Genomic DNA, 25,215 nt, shown 5'->3' on the forward strand with positions numbered 1-25,215 from the left:
CCGAGCGGAGTTCTGCCCGGTCCCTGCGGAAACCAGCCTTTTGCCCTTGGCTGTGGAACCGCTACGGGAGCCCCGCAGAGCGCTTAGGGAGGGGGGGGGGAAAGTTTGGGCATCGCCGGTGCCTTCCTCGGACTGTTAACTGTTGTGAGGCGCGGTGCGGGCAGCGGCTCCCGCGGCGGTTACGAAACGGCCCGCCGTGCCGCCTCCCCTGCCCGGCGCTCGGTCGCGTTGCTCGCCTGCACGTCGCTTCTCTCCGAGGGGCAGGGTGGAAAAAGATATTTTTTTTTTTTGTCTTTTTCCCCTCCCCTGTTTCTCTGCCATATTCTGCTCTCCTCCCTCCCTTCTGCTTGAAGCAATTGCTCTCCGCTCTGCTTCGCAGCAGGTGTTAAGTTATGGCAACGTGATGATGCGTATTACTGGTTTCCAGTCTGTCAGCCCTTTCTGTCAGGGAAGATGGTTTTTTTGTTGGGGAGAAGCCTTGGCGCTTGTGACTGGAACGAGCGAGCGAAAGGCCCCGCGTGTTTAACAGGGGCGCGTAGAAATCGGGAGTTATTAAAGCTGACTGCTGCGTTCCTGCGTGCTGCCCAAAGATTCTGGCGGAGCAGCGTCCTCGGAAGCGGCGTGTGCTGCTTCGTGGTGCTGGGGCTGCTCTGAACTCTCCTGACGGTTGTTTGGTAAACTGTTACAGCTTCTCGAACTAGAGTGGGGTAAACCCACAGCTCTTTGCTAATGAAGTGGATTAGAGTTCTTTTTTAATAATCCCAAATGACAGTTACTATTTGTTACATAAATGATCAGAAGTGGGTATCTATGGCCAGACTGCTCATTCTATTTTTGTAAAAGTGTTTTTTTAACATCAGGGCTTGCCTAGAAAAATGTAGGAAGTTGAAGTTTAAAAGCTGCTCTGGTTACTTCAAATGTATCTATTTTAATTAACGGAAGTGCAATGTAAAAAGCTATCCAAACTACAAAATAGTTTGAACATCCGTTCTAGCTAGTACAACTTTTTTTTGCAGAGACTTAAAGGGATGTTGGAGATGTGCACAGCATGAGGATAACGTCTGCCACGTTGTTTATTTAAAGTTAGAGAAAGATCCAAGTTTTCGCCATACCTCTGATTTTTTTTTTTTTTTGTGGCCCAGTCAGACCTTTGTTAAAGCTTTTGTTATTTGACAGAAATAGCATGGTTATTATTAAAATGACTAGTAAGATAACAAAAGATTATGTAAACTCCAGAGTTTAAGTGAGAACGCTTCTTGTATTTAGCTGTGGGTAATGCCAGGTTAAAAGTTTAGTAGATTTCTGCTTTCTATGACTTCTAGAATTTCACTGTCTGGCTCTTCTTTTCAGCTGGAATGTATTATTCCTATTCCTTGCACAACTGACAGTAGTGGAAGTTGAGAAACATGAGAGGTGGGAAGCTTGTAAGGTATTCTGCTTCAGTGAACCCATAAGAATATAACGCTGCTGCTTTAACTATTTTTGTGTTTTACTTCCTGTTTGTCTGTCCTTTCCTTTTGTCCTTATTTTTGGTTCTTGCTTCTTGCCATTCTTTTCTTTTACTTTTTGTTTTCCTGTAGGCTGTATGTGGTGTTTGGTGTCTGTATCAATGCACTGCCACTGACCATTGCTGTATGTGACCTCGTCTGTAAACTGCTGCTCCAAAGACTGGAACTGGGTTTGTTGCAACTGTTCTTTCACGAGGCCATTTTGTTTCTCATTCCTGAGAAATTCTGGAGGACATAGAAAGTTATCAAATAGGAAGTAGTCAAAACAGCGAAGCTGATGTCTCTTCTTCTGGCTGTGGGAAAAGCCTGGTAGCTGTCATTTGGTTCGGAGGTGCCAAGATGTAAATTTCTCTTTTGATCCAAATAACTGCTTTCCCAGCTGAAAACCTCACCCTGAGAATTATTTAGCAATCCAAATGAATGGCACAGTAAGTTTCCTACATGAAGTTCAAGCCAACTGAACCACTTCTGTTTTTTTCTGGCTTTCCCATAACTCTGCCCAACAGTTAAGAAAAAGACCATCTAGAAAACTTTCTGGTATACCCCCAGTCTCTCGCCTATTTTTATTTTGATAAGATTTTGTCTTGGTAAGAGACAAGAAAACTGGCAGGGAATGGCTGTTCTTTCTTTTGGGCCTCTGACACTTTTGAGAGCTGAGTGCTTCAGAAAATGCTGGTTTACAGCGTTCTTGTGGTTTGATTTGATGGTCTTGAGACTGAGAGCGAGGAAAACAGATACTGGAAACTGTAAGCTTATTCAGTCACTGGGCAAAGTACCTGATGTGAAACTTAAACTTTATTTTAAAATAAAACTGTTCTTCACTGCTGACTTCTCAGTGTGAAAGAGTTTGAAAATGAGAGCAAAGAGCTTGCAACAGCAGCCAATAGATGTTTTGCATTTGCAGAGGTAAAAGAGCATTTTTGGGGGTTGTCTGTCTTGGGTATCTGCCAGGTCTGGCGTGCAAAGCTGCCTATAACTGTCCTTCTGGTAGCAAACTAGGGCTGTCTGCTTAACAGTCCTCAGAAGAAAGTAATGTGGCTCTGAGTCGGCTGATTCCACTCTGTCAGGCCCCTTGTCTTCATGCTACTTATTTCCATTTAAAGGGCATAGGCCCCCCCTCATCAGCCGTGTGAGGCAACCTCTGCTTGGGAGCTCATCTTCTGTTATGGCCATTGGGAAGGTTTGGGTAGGAAGTAGGAAGAAAGATTGTAGAATGGTAGTACAGACCCAGGCATTTCCATACAATGCATCTTCAAACACTCCTTTCAGATGTGGTGATAACAGTTATGCAGAGTATATTCATGTACTTTCTTTGGAGCAAAACAAAGAATTTTAATTTTCATTAAATTAAATTTGTGACTTAATCACTGGTTAATTTCTTCTCAGTCTTTATGACTATATTACTATGGTTACAGGAATAGCGGCACTTTAATACCGCGTGAGAAAATGTTGTGTCACTGTTATTGCTGTGATCCAAGGTTTGTCACAAACAGACGTGCTGCTCTGTCACAGAGCAAGAGTTAATGGGGCCAAGCTGTTTCCTGGTACAGGATGGTAGTGTTGCTCCTGTGTATGCTTACTGACCTATCGGAGCAAGCTGGTGCTGTGAAACAAAGGAAATAATTACATGGCACATTGTTATTATCATATAACAAATGTTACTGTACGTTAATTATGTAATAAAATCAGTGCCGTTAAGGTCCTTTGAACATCGTGTTAATGCTTATTGACACAAATCTACAACTCAGACCTGTTCCTTCTCAAGCCACTGCGTTCTCCTTCCCTTGTGCATTACAGAAAGCTCAATCCTGCAACCACTTAGAAGGAGCTAGAAGTCGCTGCCCTTGCCCTTGTGGTGGTACCCAGATGTGCTCTGCGATGAGTGACACCAGGAGCAGTCGTTCTCTCTGGTTTGCAGGGCCTGGCCTCAGCCTGAGGTCCGTAGCAGTCTGTGCGCCTGCTGAAATCACTCTCTGCATTTAGCTCTTGGAGCTCTGGCTTCAGGAGGGAAAAATTCCAAATTGCGGACATCTAGATGTAAGTCAGGGAAGGACTGCTGTAGGCACCTGGGCTGCTGCAATTTCGTGATAGTTCAGATCCACCACTGACTGAAAACCATGACTGGGGTCAAACTGGCAAGCTAAGGGGTCGTTTTTAGCTTTTCTATTTCCACCCCTTTAGTGCTAGGTATTTTTTTCCTCCGGTGCTAGTTTAAGATATACCAGAAGGTTGTCAGGGCAAGGGTCATTGGTTTGTGGTGTTTGGATAGTGGTTAAGACAATGGGGCCCTGCACTCATACATGCTACTCTGAGGCATAAATGGTGTTAATTGTCAGCAGCTTCCGAAGTGACTGTTGGGAACAGGGACAGTTTCTCTTCCTCTCATCTCCTATTGTTCATTTTTTAATGATTTTTTTTTTTTTTTTTAATAAATGCTTGCCAACAGATCAGCTATAAAAAGATTTAGGACTTAATACATGCAAAATAAAGCCAAAGTGAGTGCTTGGGCTGGGATGTTGTAAATTAAGTTTTGGTAACTTTTTAAACCTTTCTGATTCTTTTAAACATTTGTCATTTTATTAATAGGCTGTCTTTGTAGATTATAGAATACTGCTAAAATGAGAGCAGTTAGTGAAATACGCTGTAATTGTTAGAGAACTGCCTTATAGAATGTATGGGGAAACTAATACGGAACGGCATGTTAATGCTGACCTCTGGAGCAACAATGACACAGGAGAATTTTTTTTGGCAATAACTGCTCTTACCAGATCACTCTAATGGTATATACTGTGAGAGGAGACTTCTGAGAAAGTGAAGAGTATTTGGAGACTAATTTGTAAGGCAGATATGTGTTGCAAGCACCGCCTCATCCTGTTTTCCTTTTACCAGTAGACCTTTTTGAAAACTTCATTGCCTTTGATTAGTCATGGTAATCATGTTAGCTTTAGCAGTTTATTTTCAAGGTGACATTTACCTGAGAGGAACAAACATTGCTTTGTTCAGAGGAGACATATTTAAAGATAATAATTTCATTAGTTATTTTCCAGTATTTAAGCAGGTAAAGTGACTAGCTGTGATGATTAATGTGTCAGTGTAATTTTTCTTCTGACTTCCCCAATTAAAAAAAATCCTACAGAAGACAACTTAGACTAGATTGGCAGTTGTTTCTTTTGGTAGCGTATTTGACAGATACTAAACTGACAGTGTGTATTGACTTTTTTATAGCTACAGTGAAGGATAGTAGCTGATTACATGACTTGCCTGTGTAGATAAGCAAAGTTCTTGTTGGAAGACTGTAATGTATTTATATTAACACCCCAGCAAACACCTAGAAATGGTTAACTATTGACTGCCACCCTGTGCCACTGGAACCTGTATCAACATTATTTTTCTGTCTTTACACAGTGAATCTCTTCCTGACTGGGAAAATAGAAAGTGCTGTTACCTCATTAGGTAAGATATACTTTTCTTATTTGTATTTACTGTTCTTTTGCATTGTTACAGTTTCCTCCCTACGTGATGAGATCTTTTAACAAAAGAGTATGACCTTTGTTTGAGAGAGAGTAACAGTGACGTTTTAGGAAGTTCAGGACTTCTAAGTCTTCCTGGGGTTACAGACTCCATCAGTGTCCCTGTGCTAGGAAAAAATCATAAGCTTGAGGCTAAGGACATAGTACGTGCTGATATGTTCAGGGGAAAACTCGATGTTTAGGAAATGTGCCTGGGAATATCAAGCTAGGGACAGTGGCCCATTCCCGGAGGGAGCTAAAACAAGAACGTTAAAAATGTCTCGTGAATGTCAAAAGTGGAAATGCAACCAGAATTGCAGCACTTAGTACTGCTATAGAGAAGGAAATTACACTGTGACTTACGGACATCACCGGAACATTGCAGTCAGGGTCCCCTTAGTGATAAGGGCCCTCTTGTGCCTGTAAATCCACAATCGCGTTGGTAGGCATACGTTATGCCCCAAGAGGTTGCAACTGAAATTAAAACAGAGAAACCAAATAAGGGAAACAGGAGGAGAGGAAATGGGAAAACACAAAAATAATTCTAAGGCAGTAGATTGATTCATGTGGGAGCTTGAGTGTTCAAGTCAACATTGGGCTTTGAGAGAAGTTTTAAATCAGGAAAAGGTAGTAATTTTACAATTAGGTAACTTCCTTAAATTTAGCTTAGGGGAAGTGTTGATGAACCATATAGGACGTGTTGTTTGCAACACAGTATTTCCATTCTTTCATTGGAAAAAAATCCAGAATGTCATCTATGTCCTAGTCTGTTCTGCCTGGATGGTTCTTTGGCTTTTGATGGAGTTTGCCATCCGTTGGCTGTATGGTATGTGAGTTTACAAAGTGTAACTTGAGTAATTATACAGTGGCTGGCCTAGATTGGTGATACTACCTTGGCCTGAAATATATAGTGCTTCATATAGTTGGGTCTGCTGCTTTCTAATGCTGTTCTTTTGCTAGAAACAGAGAGTTGTAACATTTGGCTTTTATTCTTTCAAGTATGCTGAAAACCTCAGAGTACTGTAGCCTTCATGTTTTCTTGTCTTGATACAGTTTTGAGCTACTTTGTCTCATGACAGCATAACTGGAGCAGGGAAGAAAAATGATCGTAAAAGGTCATTGCAATAGTGTGATCCATGTGTAGCTTCTCTTACCAGTGTGTTGGAGGGTAACAGGTTAGGATAGTGCAGTCGTAAGGCAGATGACCCTGCCAGGAATCGTCTGACAGGAGATGTTTCTTAGGAGTCCTGATGAAAGTTGGGAGGAATGCTTGCTGTCCTAAACACCTCCTGACAAAGCAGCTTATTACAGCATTGATCTCTATGATAAGGTACAGTGTAGTTCCTTTTCAGAAAGCTGGTAATAGCAGAAATAATGAGTTCCGGAGAACGCAGGTCGAGCCACCATCTCAGCTGTATTCATGCAATGACTTTAAGCTGGAAAAGCTGCTGCTGCTGACAGGGAGCAGTCCTCCCTGAGTCGCCTTTCCCCAGGCTCACAGTGAGCCAGTTCAGCCTGTTGATCCAGCGGGGTGTGAGCTCGGCTTTTGTCAGATCAGCGAGTTGAGCCCTTGGGCTGTGCCTTTGCTTCTTCTGATATCGGGGCAGAAGCGGCCTGCTGGAGACTGGATAAAATGAAGGGGAGCCTTAAGTTCTGTTCTCTCTACCGGCATAAAGGATCTGCATTAAGCAACATGTGCAAGCCCTCCTTGAGGGAGCGTTTGGAGAACTCGGGGAGAGTTTCCTGCTGACCATCAGATAGCTACTGAGGAAGCGTATACTGCCAAGCGTTGGGTTTTGAGAGAAGGTTCTTTGGGGCAGGTGCAAACCATCCCGTATCCCAGAGCAGATGGTTGGGATGTGTCCCTTGGGACTGGGGCAGACCCTGGAGCATCGCAGAAGAGTGTGAAACTGCAGGATTTATTTTCTGCTGGGATTGTCTGAAAATTTATTCCTGCACAGTTTAGTGCCCCCAGCACCGTCCTCTGGTGGAGCTCGACGTCTGTTCTGTTATAGTCGCTTTTGCAAAAATGGGAGTAATATTATTTATGTAAAGTTTTGGAAACATTCTTGAAAGTATTTGTGGCATATTTAACTGGCAGGGGGAATCTACTGCTGTTTACAGTAGATGAAATCAATTTGATTATCATGGAAAGAGCCTCATTAAGATTTATGCCTGCTTGAGAGAAACTCCCTGAACTTAAACCTTTTCTGGTATTTGTTTAAAGTTGTTTTTTTTTTTTTTTTTAATCTATGAAAGATTAATTATTGTCTATCTTCAGAATTTTTTTTTAAAAAGTACCATCTCAGTCAGATTTTTGGTGGGTTGGTTTGCTAATCCAGGGATTGGTATTCTCTTAACGTTTCTTCAGTAATTATAAATGTGGAAAACGTCAGCTGTTTGGGGCTTTTAGAAAATTGGGTTTTCACTTCTGGGTTTGTGCACAAAGGCTGCAGAAATAGAGTTATAGAACAGTTGCTGAAAAAATATTGTCACTGCTCTTGTGTGTTGTTGCTGATCATAAGGCCTTCAGAATCCAGGACTGTACCTTTCTATTTAGAGACTTCCCTTTCCTTTAGATGTTTTGGCAATTTGAAAAGGCTTTTGTTTATTTTCCTTAAGGAATCACACTGTCATGCTGAAGCCCAACTAAATAACACAATACTTATGCATGTATGTGATTCTGCATACTTCATGGCCAGGAGCTGAGGAGGGAAGTGGGGCCCCTTTATTGACACAAAAACCCCAACAGTACAAAATTGTGCCCTTGTGTAGTTTTTCCATTTTGTTGCCAGCACTGAAGGCTTTGTTTAGCACAGATTTTTCTTGAAAAATTTATGTAGGTGAAAGAACAGCTGCCCCACAGCAGTTGGTGCACAAGGAGTAAAGAGGCAGAGGACTGGTTAGGAAGGAGATCTATTGATACGTTGCAAATACCATAGTAATGAGCATTGGTGGGAACTGAAAGGCATTGGAAGCATAAGGCAGTTAAGTGAGGTTTGGGTAAACACAATAGTAGTTTTGGGGGGGTGGATGGGTGTGTGTCCCCAGTTTGCTCCAACAGGTTTAGGGGACTGTGGACATATCCTGAAAATAATGTAATTATGTTTTGGCAATATGAATTCAGACTAGTGGTCCATTCAAACCAAGAGCCTTTGTAAGAGCAAAACAGTTGTCCTTTTGATTTTGAGTAGGGCAAGTCTGAAATGCTTGCTGTGTCTCAGGGGTAAAGCCATGGGAGAATATTGAGCAACAATGACCATTGCCAGATGAACTGCCCAAAATGGCATATAATGTCAGTGTAGCCCTTACCTTGCTCATGTCCTTAGATTTTTCACAACTACAATTCTTCTGATAAAATGGAAAATCTTTTTCTTTTGTCTGTTCTTCTTTCCATGTCCCATGTTTGTAGCAGATGTTCAGTGTTAATAAAAAGAATTTCTAACTGAGAGCCTGAATTGTCATGTTACATCAGATCCGCTGCTTACAAATTATGAAACTTTACATTACTGGAAAAGAAAAAATGCTAGCGATGTTACTTCAAAAAAGCTGGCATAATTCAAATAACTATTGCTCAGGATCTTTGTAAATACTTCCTAAAACTGTGAAACAAATATTTGGGAGAATAAAAGCTCTGCTTAACTGCACTGGTGAATGCGTGAGTGGAAGTGCTCATGCAAAGTCACCAGCGTGCCAGTGGGACTTCCTCAGAGTGGAAACTAAAATAAGCTTTCTGTAATTATGATTCTGTTCTAATGCATATACTATGAATAAGGGATATTAATCCAGAACAGTATTTGGTACAAGGGGAACAGAAATATTTGCAGAGCTGTTGGTGGAAGCCTCTGGATAGTGCTGTCCGGTGCATTTGCTCTTCCTGCTTTGTGCATTCTGTTTCCTTCCTGTTGAGAAGTTTTAGTAATCTTGCAGTTGCGAAATGCAGTCTTTCCAGCTTCTTTTATGTGGTTGCTAGCTGTAGGTCCTCTTACGCTGTTATGATACGTTGATGTAGTGACAACTGTGTGGAGGAGCACATTTAAAGACCTAAACAAACTGAGAACTAGAGTTGAAAAGTCCTGTGGGTCTTAAGTTTGCTTTTATAATTCTGTAGTTGCATCTGCATCTCAGTATTTTGCCAGCGTCTAGCACAGAGCCTCTCTGGTTTTAGAAATGTGATAACAAAAATGTTCTTGTTTTTCGTAAGTTCTTTACTGCAAAATATTTGTTTGGAAAATAGATGTTTTCATGTATTTATGTATTCTGTGTGCTTTTGTGGCCTTTGAAACTAGTAGGAATTACATGCATATGTTTCAGTTGAATGCCCTGCTTGGAGAGTAAAAATAATGACTTTTTATATGTTTTGCCTCAGGTAAGTTACTCGCCTTGTGCTTTTTATATTCCTGTGGCTCTCACTTCAAAAGCGCTTACTGTGAACGAACGGAATAGTGCCAGGCACAGATTTACTAGTGGGGGGATACTGCAGCCTGGCCCCAGCCCCAGCCAGGAGCTCTGCGGGCAGCCCTGCCACCTGACTTGATTGCAGCCAGGCAGCTTTGCCGGCACTTCTTCACCCCATCCCTCCAGTGCAGCTAAATCTGATCCCAACTGTGAATTGAAAATGATGCGTTTATGTGGCTGAATTTCAAGCAATACTATAAATCTGTGATTTATGACGCAGTATATTTGGACGTGTATGCATATGAGGAAACGTGAGGTATAGGTGACTTTTTTTTTCCTTGCCACCTTTTTAAGCTATGAGAAAGTAAGCTTCTGTCAAAAATTGGAATATTCAGCTGCAGTCTACAAGTCATGCTCTAGATAGTAATTTGTTTTAAAAATAGTTTTAAAAATATTTTTGGAGAATGTTCAGAATAGCTACTGCATGACACAGAATTTCCCCTCTTGTAGTCTGCTGAGAGTACATTTTCCCATCAGAACAGCTTTCCCACTTGTCCTTGGAATATTTCACTTTCATTTTTGAATTGCTTAATTACAAATTATAAGTATGTGATGTAGCCTTAATTGGCCTGCTGTTTTCCATAGGAAGATCTGAAAGTGCTTTGAAAATACTGAGCTTTATTTAGTCCTATTTGCTCCTTTCCCTGTCTGGAAAATTTGTCTTATCAATGGGAGTTCAGAAGGAATTTAGAGTACTTAGTAATGTTCGGTGAAAATATTTGACATTGGAGTCCAGTTCAGTGTCTTTTTTGTTGGGGATTTTTTTTTAACCGTTACAGACTCTTCAGGTCTGACATATGGTTAGGAGAATAAACAACATGTCCAGGAAACGTGTTACAATAAAATGAGCTTCCAGGTACTTTACACTGAATATAGATGTTCTTCAGTCACTGGGTGACATACCTAGACTTTGGGAAACTGGTAAGAAGGCCTTCTGTATTATATACTCTTGGCAGATCCATGCAGTAATATTGATTGTAGCCTTTGGTGGATTCATACAAGGTTATTGATTGATGCTGCATTGAAATGCAGGTTATGCTTACCTACAGTTAGAGCGGGTGTCTTAATTAAAAACCGAGGCAGGGAATAAAGCAGTAGGAGGATAGAACTGTTGACTCTCATTTGTCTGCAATCCCCAGAAATTGATGAAAGCTCTTGTAGCTAATGTGAATGGTTGATTAGGCAAAGCATTAACAATAATATTTTTTTCCCCCTTATTAACAGGTGCTTGCAGTGGAGAGCTGGAACAGCACACAGAGAGACGAGGAGTCATCTATAGTCCTTCTTGGCCGTTGAACTATCCTCCAGCTGTAAACTGCAGCTGGTACATTCAAGGAGATCGTGGAGACATGATAACCATTAGGTATGGTTTGATAGTCCATGGAGATAAAGGATTGCTTTGCTGAAATGAAACAAAATGTGAGTTCTTATCTGATATACTAGTATGAGGCTGTTTGTCAGAGCTACTGAATGGTTGAAGGAAGCTGAAGTTGATTACACTGGAGCGTGATTGCAGGTTGGGCACCTCTCATTTTAGAAATGTTCCACTGTGTCTTGTTTCTGCAGGCTACTTCTGACATCCATTATTTATTATAAGTGCAACTCACTTGTCTTTCAATACATTTATCTTCACAATACCTGTGTGAGATTTCATCTACCTCTGATAGACGAGGAGGTGGGAAACAGTGATACGTTTACTCGCATTAAATAGTCCCCCTTCTCTTCATTGCTTATAAATAGGAATAGGTGAAGGCTATAAAACCTGGAACGGCCTCAGTGGGATATGTAAAATTCTTAGAGCAAAAATAACTTTTTCTGTAATGTCTTGAAATGGTGCTATTTTTAATTGACAATTGAAGGTAATCATTGCTTATTGTTACTTGTTAACCAGAAGACACATGCTTTTCTGACAGAATTAAATAATAGTTAGTATTTGTGGCACCATTTCCGCTCATTCTGTAAAAATACTATTCAGAAAAGACTAGAACATATTACAAATGGTTTGTTAAGAATGTTTAGGCTATAATATCAGCATACTGCAATGCTTAATTTCTCTGCGCTAATTGTAGTATCCTTCTCAAACCAACAATTTCTTATTTAAAAAAAGAAAGAAAAAGCAAACGTAGGAAAGGGATTTTTGTTTGGTTTTTAGTACTGTTGTATTTGACACCATCTGCTCATTCTTTGCTCAGCTGCTTAAAAGGACTGCAAACCTCTTCAACTGCAGATGCTCAGCAATTAAAAACAAATCTGCCACAGATGGAATAATAGGAGGGCTCCACCATCCGTAGTTCAAAATAGGAACTACTCATCAAAAGTAAGGAAGTAGATACCTGCCAGCATTTGAGATCCATAAATAGAAACATGCTTTTAAACCCCATTAAATTGTATTGGACTTGGGGAATTTGTTTCAAAGCAGAGATTGTTGGAAACTCTGAGAAAGCATACAAATGAGACACAGGACTTGGCTCTGGAGACTAGTGTTGCAATTTATGCTATGAAAACGTCTCAGAGCTCCCAGTTAGAATTAGGATTCTCTTCTGCAAGTATGAGTGGAACAGAGGCTAAAGAAATAAAGGAAAATAAGATAAGGAAAGTGGTAATAATGTGTGTATACAGTTTAGATGTGTGCATAGCAATATGATTTGAAAGATTTCTTCTCAATGGGTTTTTTATCACTGCCATATCCTGCCCTCCTATGCACATGCAAACAATGGGAGCTATGTGTTTACATCCTAAAGAGTAGTGTTGTGGTGCTACATTTCTGACTATAAATGTACTTGGAATGACTCACTCCAGTGAATGAAATGCAGAATGTTACAGCATTGGAGGATTTCTTTGGAAGATTGTAGCCCTTGTAATGCCAAGGACGTAAAAGAAGCAGCTGACTTGCCTAGGCTAGCATGATGTAAGCAAACTGGGAAAGAGGGTTCAAATAAAAACCTTTTTTCCTCTTCAGTATGCTTCTTGTCCTAATAGTGTGCTGATAAGGGCATAAAAGAGTAGCTTTTTTAAATTTTCCTAGGAAAATCAAACACAGTTTTGGTGATAACATCTGGATTTTGAAAGGTTTAAAAAAAAACCCACCTCCTTTGTGTTATCTTACACTGACTGCATTTCCTTTGATCTTGAATTCTCATTGACAGTAAGACAGCAATGTTATATAAGTATCATATTTGAGATGCAGGAGTCATTAAGGGATAAAATTGCAATTGGAAGTAGTTTTGATTTCTAAACCATTTGCAGTCAGTGGTCATTTTTTATAAACCTATTATTCAGCAGCTTTCAATAGAACAGTCCCCAGATCTACATGTGGATGTAAGTTGCTGGCTCCTGTGGGCATCTCTTTTAGAAGCTTTGTCTTAATATCTACCTTTCGTGTGTGTATTGATTTTCTTCATATCCTCACATTTCCATGCTTATTGTTTTGCTTTATAGTTTACTTTTTAGAAATCCTTGGGGGAGACTTCACAAGAACAGGAAATATATGTCCTTTGTGCTTACACCTCTCTGTTAATGTTTCAATACTTTCTTCCAAGTTTATGTGTCTGATGGAATGGTGCTGTTGAGACCTCGGAAAAAGTGTGTAGCTACTGCTTTCCAAGACTATGTTGTGTCACTTTAGATTCAGGTAATCAGTCTGTTAGTTACTGTTTGGGAACTACTTGGTTTTTCCTCCCATTTTCTCTGGTTTTATGCCTGTTTTCACGAAGGGCCACATAAAAATCCTGTAAGATCAGATAAAGATGTCATATTTAGTGAAGGATGGTACAAAGGCAGTTACAAGTTTTATGTGTGTATGTTTCCTCATATCTGAGAAAAGATCAAAATCATTTTTGTTTAGCAGTTGCTGTTACCTGATGGTTGTAATTAACCTGATGTGGGCAGAGTATAAATGAATTGCGTTTTATTAGAGGAATTTATGGGATGGAGAGTAAAATGTTCTCTGTGTTTAGAATTCAAGATAAGAGCATTGAAAAGTGATCTACTTAGTGATCCACTCAAGCTGTCTCATTAATTGGGGGGGGAGGGGGAGAATCACATTCTTTGGCTTTCACTTCAGTGATTCACGTCATTGGCTTTGAAAAAAGAAATTTTCAGATACCATTTGAGTTTCAATTTCTGAGCAAAACTGAGGCCCATTCATGTAAAGGCTTGCTGGTCTGTAATTTTATGAAGAATTAAAGGGACTGCTTCATTGTCTATTTACCAAACTCACCATGTTTCAGAACTTGACATTAATTGGAAAAAAAACCATAATAGCCATTTATTTCATTCAGTTGCACATGCTCAGCTTTTGAAAACACAGCCCCTGTGTCTCTTGCCTTAGGTTACACAGTTAGCTGGTGCTTGGGAGCTGGGAGTAGAATAGAGCTTTCCTGACTTCAAGGTCCTTGTGCTTCAGTGGTTAAGCAGAAGTTTTTAATGAGCCAATTAAGTCATCAGTTGTTCACAGTCTGCGCTTGCTGTGAGAGGTTGGCAAATAGAAGTAACTTTTCTTGCTTAATTGGCTGGTCTGTTTTATTTTGGGACTGTGCTTTACTGATCTACCCATAATATTTATTCTCCAATTTTTTAATGGATTTAGAGGGCCAAATTGGACATTTTTAAAAATTTATTTACTAATTACTTTCCGATTTTACATCTGCTGAGCCTCCAACAGTTTACCCTTTTTTGTTCATTTTCCTCATCATCCCAGGTTTGTCCTTTTCCCCTTATTAAAAAGTCTTCCCCCCCCCCCCCCCCCCTTAATCTGTAGTTCCTCGTGCTTAAATTACTGAGAGGGTTGTAGGGAATTCCCTACATTATTTATAGAAGTACTTTTTTTTTCTAGCTGCTACTGCTCCTTTCAGTGCAGATGGCAAAAAGCTTAGCTCTGCTAAGCATTAGTTTTTCAGGTAGCAGATTTTTTTTTCATATTTTCAGAGTGTAAATGAGTATTTATGATAAGCTGGTTTAATGAAGTTCTTGCCAGCAACATAAAAATACTTGACAGTTAATAGGAAAATACCATTGTAGGCTACTCTTGTGTCACTTCAGTAATTTTACAGGCAAGATCTGATACATGGCCCATCCTGTAATTTTCTGTAAGCTCCGGGAGTCCTGCTCAGTGTTGGAGGTAGCCTTATTTCAGTATCATACCACTGAAAGAAAAATCAGGTGATTTCTGCAGAATTCTGCAGAAACGGATTTAGTGCTGCATTTGTCAGTTTCATTGAGTTGTTCTGATCCTCAGAGTTTGAATGCTTCCAGTGTTTAATAAACTATCCTTGTACTTTTGTATATAATGAGGGGATTTTTTTAAAAGGAATTAGCTGTGGAAGAGGCATTCCAAAAGCAAAGTAACTGGAGTTAGTGCTTTTGAATAGCATCTTTCAGAAGAAACCAAACCTACAAAATTTGGTCCATCTCCTCGTCTATTCCTGTATTGTGTAGAAGATCACAGGTAACAGTAAGAACAGCCTAAGGGACAGGCATTTTAAAGGATGTTCTGTTTGTCAGTGATGGGTTCTGTACTTTGCTAATATTGCAGTTCTAAGTGCTCAAAATACCAGCGTTTGACTCCTACAATATTGTGCCTGAGTGCTCCTCTTCTCCCTGCCCTCTGAACTAGGGCTGTGTGCTCTGGAAAAAAAGCCTGGGGGGAAAGCCAGGTTCTCCTTCCCTTCGTCGAATGCTGAGATGCCGGAGCAGAGGAGTGTTGCCTGTAAGTGAAGCTTGTGGGTGAAAGGGGATGTTTGCATCCACCCCAAGGAGCAGCTGCAGTGTGGTGGGGAAGGCTGTAGGTGAGGGGTGCAAGGAGTGGAGTTTAGTGCCAGTGTGCACTGCAGCTTGCATGGTAGGATGGACCTCTGGGTCCACATCTCACTCCTTCAGACCTGTGCTTTGCTGGAGAAGCTTAGTGACTGAACTGACCCTTCTTTTGCTTTTCCTCCCAAGCTCTGTGTTTCCCTGCCCAAGATGTTTAAAAATACTCAGTACTGACTGGTGCTGCATGAGATATGGGTGACATTATCCATTAGTACTCTCAGTTTCAGTACCACTTGATTCTGTTTCTTGTTTTAATCACAGAAAATAACCTGGGTTTTGGATACAAAGGGCCTGAGCCCTCCCTCAAGAACCGTAACTACAGACTTCATTCAATACTCTTCCAAAGACTAAAATGTTTGTACAGTCCTACAAGCAGTAGGAGCACAAGACTTTGTCCCTTATTTCCACTGCATTCCCTTGGTCATTCAACCATTGGGCTAATCCTTTTGACAGAAAAATTTGCATTCCAGTTTGAGAAAGTTGAATGGAATAAGTAAATGTCCCCGCACTCTATTTTGTGGGTAGCAGGATTAAATTATTCGTCAGAAGACTGTAACAACAGCAGCGCTAGATCTAATTACAGATGATGAAAGAAGTGGAGTAGCAGAGGTTGAATGCACCATTCAGGACTCTAGGTAAAATAAATCAGTCAGCTATTTAATGTCATATTAGCATGGCAGAAACTTCTTACACAAAGCCTTGTTGTTCCAAATGCATTATAAAGTGAAAACCAATTTTATATATTTATACGTGCACAGATATGTATGCACGTTGTTTCATATTTCTTTACAAAGGAGTGGTTTTTGTGGTGAGGTTGGTTGCTGGCTCATTCAAATATGTCATATTTTTGGTTTTGAGTAAAAATCACCATCAATTTAAAGGGGGGAAAATTCGCTTCCGTTGGAGACAATATAATTTAAAACAATGCTGGAGTGGAGTGACAATGCCTTAACCTAAGCAAAATTTGCTCAAAATATGTCTGTTGATTAGTTTGCATGAGGTAGGACATAATTGCTTTGACTTTGCTTTTGCTCTTAGAAGAAGAAATTTTATAACTGCTATGGTATCTATTATATATAAAACTTTATATCAGAACTAGAACACCTGTATTTCAGAGCAATTGTGTTTATTCAGTGATGTTTGAAACTCCTAGGCACGTGTGATTAAGACATACTGTTTTTGAAAGAGAGTTCATTCTTATGAGTATTCTGTATTGCCCTTTTTTGAATACCAAGGCATTTGTTTCAGCAGCTCATGCATCTCTGAGAGACATGGTGTTTTCAGGGAGGCTGTTAAAGATGATACTTCCTTGCAAGCCTGTTCTGCTTCATCACCCTTGTACTCAGTTGGTTTTGTGGCTAAAGCTTGGATTTCTTAGTGGAGAAGTGTGGGATTCTGCTCTGAATTGATTTCAGATCCACAACTGACACTCAGGAAAATCAGTTATCCTCTGTATGCCTGTGCTTCTGCTTTGGAAGGTGGGACTAAAGTTTCTTCCTCTTCCACACCCTTTATAATAAACCAAAAAAAGCCCTTTATTAGCAATACTATATTCTCAAGGTGCAAGTAGAAGATATTGTTAATTATAAACAAATGCAGGCTCTCCAGAGGTATTGCTGTCACCTGCAGAGGAGTTTGTAAACAAGGCGTGTGTGTAGTGGACTTTCCTGTACTCGTCCTTTGTGTGAATCTTAAAAGCATGAAACCCTTTTTTTTTCCTCCCTCCTAAAAAGAAATGCCTTTTAATCTGAGGTGCAGACAGCTTATTATATGGGCAAATTCTTCTCTGTGTGTGTGTGCAGTGTGTGTTGTGTAACAACACTGATGGTTGAATTTACCTGATAGACAAAAGAAGCTCTTTTCAGCGGAGTGGGGAAAATGAGTGGCTCTGGGACTCGGGTGGAGTGCTGGGAACTGGGTAGGATAGGAGAACAAATTATTTAGCTCTTTAAGGTTGGTCCTGGTACATCTGAAATAACTATAGAAGTAAGAGATCAAAAGATTTAGTAAATGATCTTGTTTGTATTGCAAGCAGAAGTTTTTCTGGTCATCCCCCCGCCCTTTCCAGTTCTGAGTTTCCGTTTCTTGATTCAGTGACTGTTCCCTGTTCTTAAAAATTTTTGTTGTTGGGCAGATAGATACCCAAAAAGTCTTTATGACAAGAAAACCTTACAAACCATCTTCCAAGCAGATGACAGAAACCCTTGTTGATGTCTGGTGCCAAAATGTGTTACAGACAGCAAAACCAATGTGGTAGCTCAGTAGTGCTGTCTCACATCTCTTGCAACAGACTTGACGTGGGTGCCCACAGTTTTCACTGATGCCTTGTATAATTTCTTTTCACACAGTAGTGCCTGTTTGTGCACTTTCTTGGTCATTAAAAGTTTTTTTGCAGAACACCTGGGACAGATAGTCTTTAGTTTACTCTCGCATGGCTGAGTTGTCTAAAGCTTCTTTGCAAAATGTGCTTGTTTTGGAAGCTTGATGAGATCTCTTATAGCAAAGAATTAGGTGCTGTGGGAATATTTCTTCCCAGTTAGGAAGACGCATAGAGCATGGTGGAAGAAAGAGAGAAGAGAGGAAGGACATATTTCTGGGTGGATTGTCCTTGCCTGCACATACGTTGTTGGACATCTCTGAATTTCCATTTTAACTTAACACTTTCAGTGCTCTCTTTGCATTCTCTTGCTGATAATTTTTTTTCTGGAGAGTTATTAAGCTGATATGTTTGGTAGAACCTACAGGTGTGTGTAGGGTGGGTCTCCTGCTTAAATGAAGTGGCTAGTTTATGTTGTTGCTGCTCTTTCCCTTTCACCTTCAAATGGCAAGATCTGGCAGGCATTGACAGCCTTTTGTGAGTACGTAGTGATATGAGAAAATTATCTTTCCGTTTATCTTTTTCAAAGAATTAATCTTTTATGTTTATGAAAAGTCCTTTGTGGAAGGAGGTCTGTATTTCACAGCAGCTTTTCAGCCTGAAAATTCTGTCTAGGTATTTGCATGGAGTACGCACAAACAAGTTAATTTTGTGTAGCTGAGTTATATGAAAGAAGACCAAAATTAGTTTCTAAGTGTCCTGAACAATGTGCCCTTTCCTAATGAGAGAGCTTCGCTGTGCAATGCTATTGTCACTGCACATTACTAAATGCAAATGTAATCTGTTTCATCAGACTGAACAGATAACCCTGTATGGTTCCTGAGCTACAGGTTAGGGAGTGTTATCTAGTTGTGTTCAGTGTTATGCAGACAATTGGGGCACGTCTTTGCACTAGGTAAGCTACTATTGAATAATGACTGGGCTTGGGTCAGCGGAAGGGCTGGAGGTTTTGCTGTAAAAGGTTACAGACTTGTTTGCATTCCCAGAAAGGAATATTTTAGTCTTTGAATTAAAAAAGAATAGTGTTAGACTTTAGGTCCCATTTCCACCCCTTGCAGTCCTCTTCTCTTCTTGCTCTCTCCCTGCCTATCCATATCTTGAAGAGTTGATTTTTGTCTCTTGTATTTATCCCTTTAGGGTTCTTTTAACTGCTCCCTATTGTTCTTTTTCCAAGACAGTAGCCTTCTCTTTCATCCCATAGTTTAATAGCTTTTAAGGTTGGAAAAGACTGCTGAAATTAATCTACCTTCTGTATAATGTATTCTGCAATTTTGTTTTTACTCATATCTGTATTTTAGGAAGCAGTTTTCTTTAAGGACTCTGAGTAAAAGAGGAATCATCCTTTCAGCTTTTGGAGCTACTTGGCATGCTGTTTATGCCTGTGGGATGGGTGCTTTTCCAAATTGGGGGAATTTGAGTGCTCTGTTTATATGTACTCAAGGTACCATAGGTGTTTCATTATCGTGAATGTGATCTCTTTATGTCAGCGCTGCTTGGTGCAGAATGTCAACTATTGCGGTCTGTTTTTTCTCTGTTTGGCTTTGTTCCAGATAAATGCCCTCTTTGTAACTTGTGTTTTCTTTTGTTACTAACAGTTTTAAGAACTTCGATTTGGAAGACTCTCAGAAGTGTGCAGTAGACTGGTTGATGATTGGCCCCTCTTCCAAGAGGGAGGAGTACAAAGTGTGTGGATCATCCATACCTCCATCTTTCATCTCTGCAAGGGACCATGTTTGGATATTTTTTCACTCAGATGCATCAAGCTCAGGACAAGCTCAGGGATTTCGCCTTTCTTATATTAGAGGTAAAACCTTACAATTTTCTTGACTTCACTTACACTCTCTCTGGCAAGACTTGAAGACGATAGTATTTTTTGTCGACAGGAGTCTTGGGCCAGCCTTGATGACTAGGGTGCTAGCTTGGTAACACTGATATTATTTCCACTTGGCTTTTTAACAGTATTCCTGAAGTGTACTGGCCTGACTGATTGACTTGTGACATGCAGGGTAGTAGACATTAAAAAGTGACATCAGATGGTTCCAAAAGTTTTGATACTGACTTTTTTCTCCTTGCCCTCTTTCACAGGAAAGATAGGTCAGGCTGTATGCCAGTCAGATGAATTCCACTGTGCAAATGGAAAGTGTATTCCCAGTACTTGGAAGTGTAATTCCATGGATGAGTGTGGTGACAACTCGGATGAGAGAAACTGCACTGTCCCTCCAACAGAGCCTCCGTCCAGCATCTGTCCCTCAGGAATGTTCCAGTGCAGTGCAGCCCACTCCACCAAGTGCTTGATGAACGAGCTGAGATGTAATTCAGTTAAGGACTGCAGTGATGGTTCGGATGAAGATAATTGTCCTGATCTTTCCTGTGGCAAAAGGCTGGGTAATTTTTATGGATCTTTTGCTTCCCCAGACTTATTCCGTGCTGATCACAGCAGATCAGACCTTCGCTGCACATGGTACGTGGACACACAAGATAATCGACATGTTCTGTTGCAGCTTGATTTGCAGTTAGGCTACAACGACTATGTAAAGGTGTATGATGGCATTGGAGAGAGAGGTGATAAATTAATGCAGACATTTTCGTACCACAACAATAGGCATTCGGTGAGCGTGGAGTCGTCAAAGGGCCAGCTCACTGTCTCATATCATGCTCGCTCCAAGAGCACTGGCCATGGGTTCAATGCGACCTATCAGGTGAAAGGCTATTGCCTTCCTTGGGAACACCCTTGTGGAAGCGATGAGGAGTGTTTCACAGATAAGCAGCATTGTGATGGCTGGTGGCACTGTCCAAATGGCAAGGATGAGGAGAACTGTCCTGCTTGCCAGAAGAATGAATACCCATGTGAAGGAAACAGTGGGCTTTGTTACTCAATACTTGATCGCTGCAATAACCAAAAGAACTGCCCAGATGGCTCGGATGAAAAAAACTGCTTTACTTGCCAGCCAGGAAACTTCCATTGTGGTACAAATCTGTGCATCTTTGAGACTTGGCGCTGCGACGGCCAAGAAGACTGCCAGGATGGAAGTGATGAACACAACTGCCTGGTGATTGTTCCCAGGAAGGTTATCACAGCGGCTCTGATTGGGAGTCTTGTGTGTGGCTTGCTGCTGGTGATAGCGCTAGGTTGTGCATTTAAATTATATTCTCTGAGGACCAGGGAATACAGGTAAGCATCTTGCTTTTATGATGCTTTAATAGCTGTGGTGTTTTTTTCCTTTTTGTTTAAAGAAAAAAAGTCGATTGTTAACCAGAGAATTGGCAAAACACTGTGAAATCAATCCAAGGAATTGATGACAATTAAATAGCAGTCACTGCATTAGGCTTAGAGAAGAGTATTTAAGATTTTCAGAAGTAGTGAGGGGAATGTCAGCTCTTCTGTGGTCTGTGAGAAATATACATTTATTGTGCAGCCTGGCAGAACCTGTATCTAACTTAAAACTGTTTTGAGCAGTTTCCTCTCCCACCGCCTCTTCCTGCAACAAGCCCCTTGCACTGCCAAAAACTAAATGCTGAACTGTTACAGTGAAGTCTTTGCCGAATCTGAACTGAGTAACTCTCCCCCTGCCCTCCCCAAATACTGTACTTCTCAGTTCTACTAAAAGCAATGTCTTGTAGTGGTGGGGCCTGTTCTGAGCAGTTTTTTACCTCCACTGGTGTGACCTCTGCCCCTTTACCCTGGTCCTATATGCCTTGCTATATGGATAGCGTGTGTGTGTGTGTGTTTCTGTGTCTGTGCAAGTGTGGTTCTGCCCTTTGGGAGAGAGTGGTAAGGGACTTTCTGAAGCCCATCTCTTGTCATATGCACCAGCTCCATGCTGTGTTGCTGACACCGTTCGTGTTTTCAGCACAGTGTGCTTTACATTCTCTCCAGATCAAATCTGCATGATTAAGGAGCTGGAGACCAGCCGCCGTGCCGTGTTGGGAACCTTGGTGCCTCAGTTCTGGCAGGACAGCCAAAGCTCTCTGCAGCTGTAAGCTGCCCCTGTTGTGTGATTGTTTCTAGTTCTTAATGTTGTCTTTTCCAAAAATAACCTTTAGGCCCTTGCTGAACAAGTTACCACTGTTACTGGCATAAGCTGACCTATTGAAAAAACCCCAGTTGCCACAGAATCCAACCTGGGACTGCACCAAAGAATTTGCTGCTTTGATTCACTGATGCTTATAGCCTGTACTCTTGTTCCTTTTGTTTATTTTAGCATCCTGAGCCTAGATTAAGGTTTGTGGTTTTGATGGTAGCGTGAAGCCCTCTGCAGTGCTTTTATACATTAATGTGAGGAAGGCAGGACAAACTGACTGTTAACTCTCTTCCATGTTTTTCCTCTGGTTTTGTTTCCAGAGCATTTGAGACCCAGATGACACGACTCGAGGCAGAGTTTGTGCGGCGGGAAGCTCCACCTTCCTATGGGCAGCTGATTGCACAAGGACTTATCCCCCCAGTTGAAGATTTCCCTGTGTACAATGCATCACAAGTATGGAGATATGAGGGCCAATGAACCTATCAGCAGCCAAACTACTATAAATTAGATAGAATAAATCTGGATATGTATTCTTTCAGTAGCTGTCCTAATTACATGGAAGTCGTATAAAAATGTGTATGTTTTACTTGGAGCTGAAGAACCACAGTTATGCATCTTGGTGCTGTGGGTAGTTTTGAACACATTACGTGTATTTGGTAGCAAACAGCAGTGAGATAAGCACATGCTGTTTTGCTGTACATCAAGATAGAATGCACAGAGACAAAGATCAGAAAGTAAATAGAAAAAAGGCTTTTCAAGCTGAAACTGTAATGTGCCTGAAGCGATAAGAAAGTAAGGTCTCTAGCAGTATTTCTGGGAAATTCTGGGATTATTTTTCATTTACAAATACATTACACTGAGAAGCCATTAAGTCATTCTTCTATTTCATTGCTGAGTTGTCAAAACTCTCCTGTGCCCTGTCAAAAGTATCCAACTGTGATACAGTTCCTAGTGTGATAAAGCACTTGTAGTTTGTTACTTGAGTGGAAAAGTAGTTTGCCTTGGCCTTTCTTCTCTGCTGTTGTCATCAGAATTTGAGGATCCTCTGCTATTGCTGATGACAGAGGACTCAGTGGTCTGCAGACTGGTTCTTCAGTGGTGGTGTGATCGCATGAGCGGAGCATCTTCCTGGGCAGACGAGCAGAGCTTAAACTCATAAAGGAAACACTCTAAGAAAGTCTTTTGGTACAGGCAGAGCTGTCTTTGGTATTCCTAAATAGTTCATTAGAAAATATGCATTTAACAAGGAAGTGTAGGGGTCAAGTCAGAATTCTGGTAAGGTGGAGATAGTGGAAAGGACAGGGTTTGGGAGAAGTCTTCTGACTATGCGTGAAATCATAGTTTGTTATGTCTGTGTTACAGGCTTCTGTGCTGCAGAACATTCGAACAGCCATGAGGAGACAGATGAGACGACACTCGTCAAGACGTAGCTCATCTCGGCGGCGCTTGGGCAGGCTCTGGAACAGACTCTTCCACAGACCTCGGGTGAGAGGACAGATCCCGCTCCTGACGCCTGCCCGCACTTCACAGACTACACTGGGTGATGGAATCATCAACCATGCTGATGGGACTATTCGGAGTCCTCCACCTTCCCCTGAAGGACCTAGTTTAGAGGCAAATGCCCGTGGCCAAGCCAGGGGCCTACAAGAAGCTGGATGTAGCAGCTTGCAGCCAGAGACTGAAATCACAGAGCCATCGCCTTCAAATGTCTTACCGAATACTTGCACAGCAGCACATGCAGAGCCTGAGGCTGGACGCACTGATAAATCTTTAGGTGCTGAGACCTCTGGCAGTGAGCTTAAGCAGTCCAGTAAAGTGGATTCAGGAAAGGCTTTTAGAGATCCTTTATCTGAAAGTGTTACAGAAACGATCCATGGAGGGTCAGCATCCAGGAGGACTGTCCCAGAGGACAGTAGTTTAAGTAGAAGTCATCCACTGAGTGAAGAGCCATGTATGTTACCCTTGAAAAAGTGGGAGTCTGCTTATCCAGACAGCCCTATGCATGTTCACATCCAAGTGGATGGACAAAACCGATGTTGCCCTAACTCATACCGGGAGGAGCCTTTGGGTATTCATGCAGCTTGTTGCCATTCTGTGGAAGTGCCAATGTTAGAGTCCTCTACTCCCCTCTCTGAAATCAATACCAGTGATGATGAATCTTTACTTGTTTGCTAATAAAAGTTTTTGTTTTGGCCCTGTAAATTTTGTAACTTCATTGTTTATATCACAGTGCACTTTGATAGGTGGTATGTCTGTGCTCTCAACTTTGTCTTTTAAAACCAGTGTGCTTTAATCCCACGGGGAGTGCAGTACAAGACTAAATGGGACAAATTTTTGTCTTCGTTGCTATTCCTGAAACTCCAGTGGGGCAGAAGTAGGCCAGTGTGTGATGTCAGGGGCTAGGAGAGCAAGAATGTGTCACTGCAGTTTGGAGGCATCTCCATCCTCTGGTATTTCTTCTGTGCATTTATTCACTGCATTCAGGGAATTAGTGTTTCTTGGCTTTTCAAGTGGTCTTACTGAAACTAGAGAGCGCTCTGTTGGAACCTGGGGCAGGCACCAGTCATTGTAACTATGAGTACTAAACTAGAAATAATGTCTTTTTAGACATCATAATTTAATTAAAACTTAATAATTTTAATTACAAATACTTAGAAGGTATTTCCTTTGTAAGGTAAATCCTTTGTAGCTTCTTCTTCATAGAAATTGCTCACTTCCTTTGCTCCTTTCACAAATGTTTTGATGGCCATGTGTACCTTGAAGTATCCACTAAAACCAAAGTTTCTGTATAGAATACCCAGAATGATACCAGGTGTCTTAATCTGCTGCAGTTTTGTAGTAAGAGATTAACAGTGTTCAGTATAAGCGGAATGCATTGAACCCCGGCTGCAGCAATATTTCTTTTTTGTGTTGTCATATGTTACATTCTTCTCATAGTGATGTTGTGAAGGTTGAAGAATTGTTTGCTTTCTCCCTACCCTCTTTTTCCCCTCCTCCCTTCTCTTTTCAGGGACTTTTATGATTATACCAATTTGGGTGTGCCCTGAAGGACACTGAGGCTTCACAGCTCCCATTGGCTGCGGTAGGAAGCACTGAGCACTTGGAAACTGTCAGGATTGGACTTCTATTTTATTTTTAAATAAAATCTGCTTCACAGGTTTGCTTGTAAAACCACTACCTAGGTGCAGATGTATAAATCAGGGTTTTTTTAGTTTTTATTTTTAGAGGATGCTATTTTGTTTGCTTTTTTCTTTTAAGAACTGAAATAGATCAGTGCCATTTCCAAAGCTGACACTGTGTGGATTGTACAATGCTTAAAAGTAAACTGGTGCCTTTTTGGTTTTTAGAGTGTAATTAAAAGCAAGCAAGTTATTTACCTGGAAGGGTGACATTGCTTAAGCAGGAGTGAGTTGGTGCAGAATGACAGAATACTACTGTGTGATAGCTTGACCCTGTTGCAATGGTTGGGGTATTGGCCAGGCTCCCCCATGCTCTAATGAGCTCTGCTTCAATTCCCCCATGACGCAGTG

The 25,215-nt window shown here is 41.1% G+C and overlaps 1 protein-coding gene across 3 annotated transcripts; it reads left to right on the top strand.

Moving 5' to 3' along the window:
* The first annotated feature begins 992 nt into the window (after positions 1-992).
* Positions 993-23,887, top strand: LRP3 (low density lipoprotein receptor-related protein 3). Of its 3 annotated transcripts, none has more exons than XM_010585115.1 (7): positions 993-1,413; positions 4,914-4,961; positions 10,700-10,838; positions 19,259-19,467; positions 19,749-20,835; positions 22,006-22,138; positions 23,048-23,887. In XM_010585115.1, the coding sequence occupies exons 1-7, from the start codon at positions 1,407-1,409 to the stop codon at positions 23,858-23,860; spliced, it is 2,436 nt and encodes an 811-aa protein (XP_010583417.1). In that variant the 5' UTR covers positions 993-1,406; the 3' UTR covers positions 23,861-23,887. The 3 variants fall into 3 exon arrangements, with proteins under 3 accessions (XP_010583417.1, XP_010583418.1, XP_010583419.1); XM_010585116.1 differs by lacking the exon at positions 993-1,413 and adding an exon at positions 1,423-1,936; XM_010585117.1 differs by lacking the exon at positions 993-1,413 and adding an exon at positions 3,018-3,445.
* Positions 23,888-25,215: the final 1,328 nt, after the last annotated feature.

Source organism: Haliaeetus leucocephalus, unplaced genomic scaffold (assembly GCF_000737465.1).
Source record: "Haliaeetus leucocephalus isolate CR32 unplaced genomic scaffold, Haliaeetus_leucocephalus-4.0 Scaffold92, whole genome shotgun sequence".
Classification (NCBI taxonomy): Eukaryota; Metazoa; Chordata; class Aves; order Accipitriformes; family Accipitridae; genus Haliaeetus; species Haliaeetus leucocephalus.

Coding starts and splice junctions, on each gene's coding strand:
- LRP3 (XM_010585115.1), top strand. Junction 19,468..19,748: donor TCGCCTTTCTTATATTAGAG/GTAAAACCTTAC, acceptor CCTCTTTCACAG/GAAAGATAGGTCAGGCTGTA. Junction 22,139..23,047: donor CTGTGTACAATGCATCACAA/GTATGGAGATAT, acceptor TCTGTGTTACAG/GCTTCTGTGCTGCAGAACAT.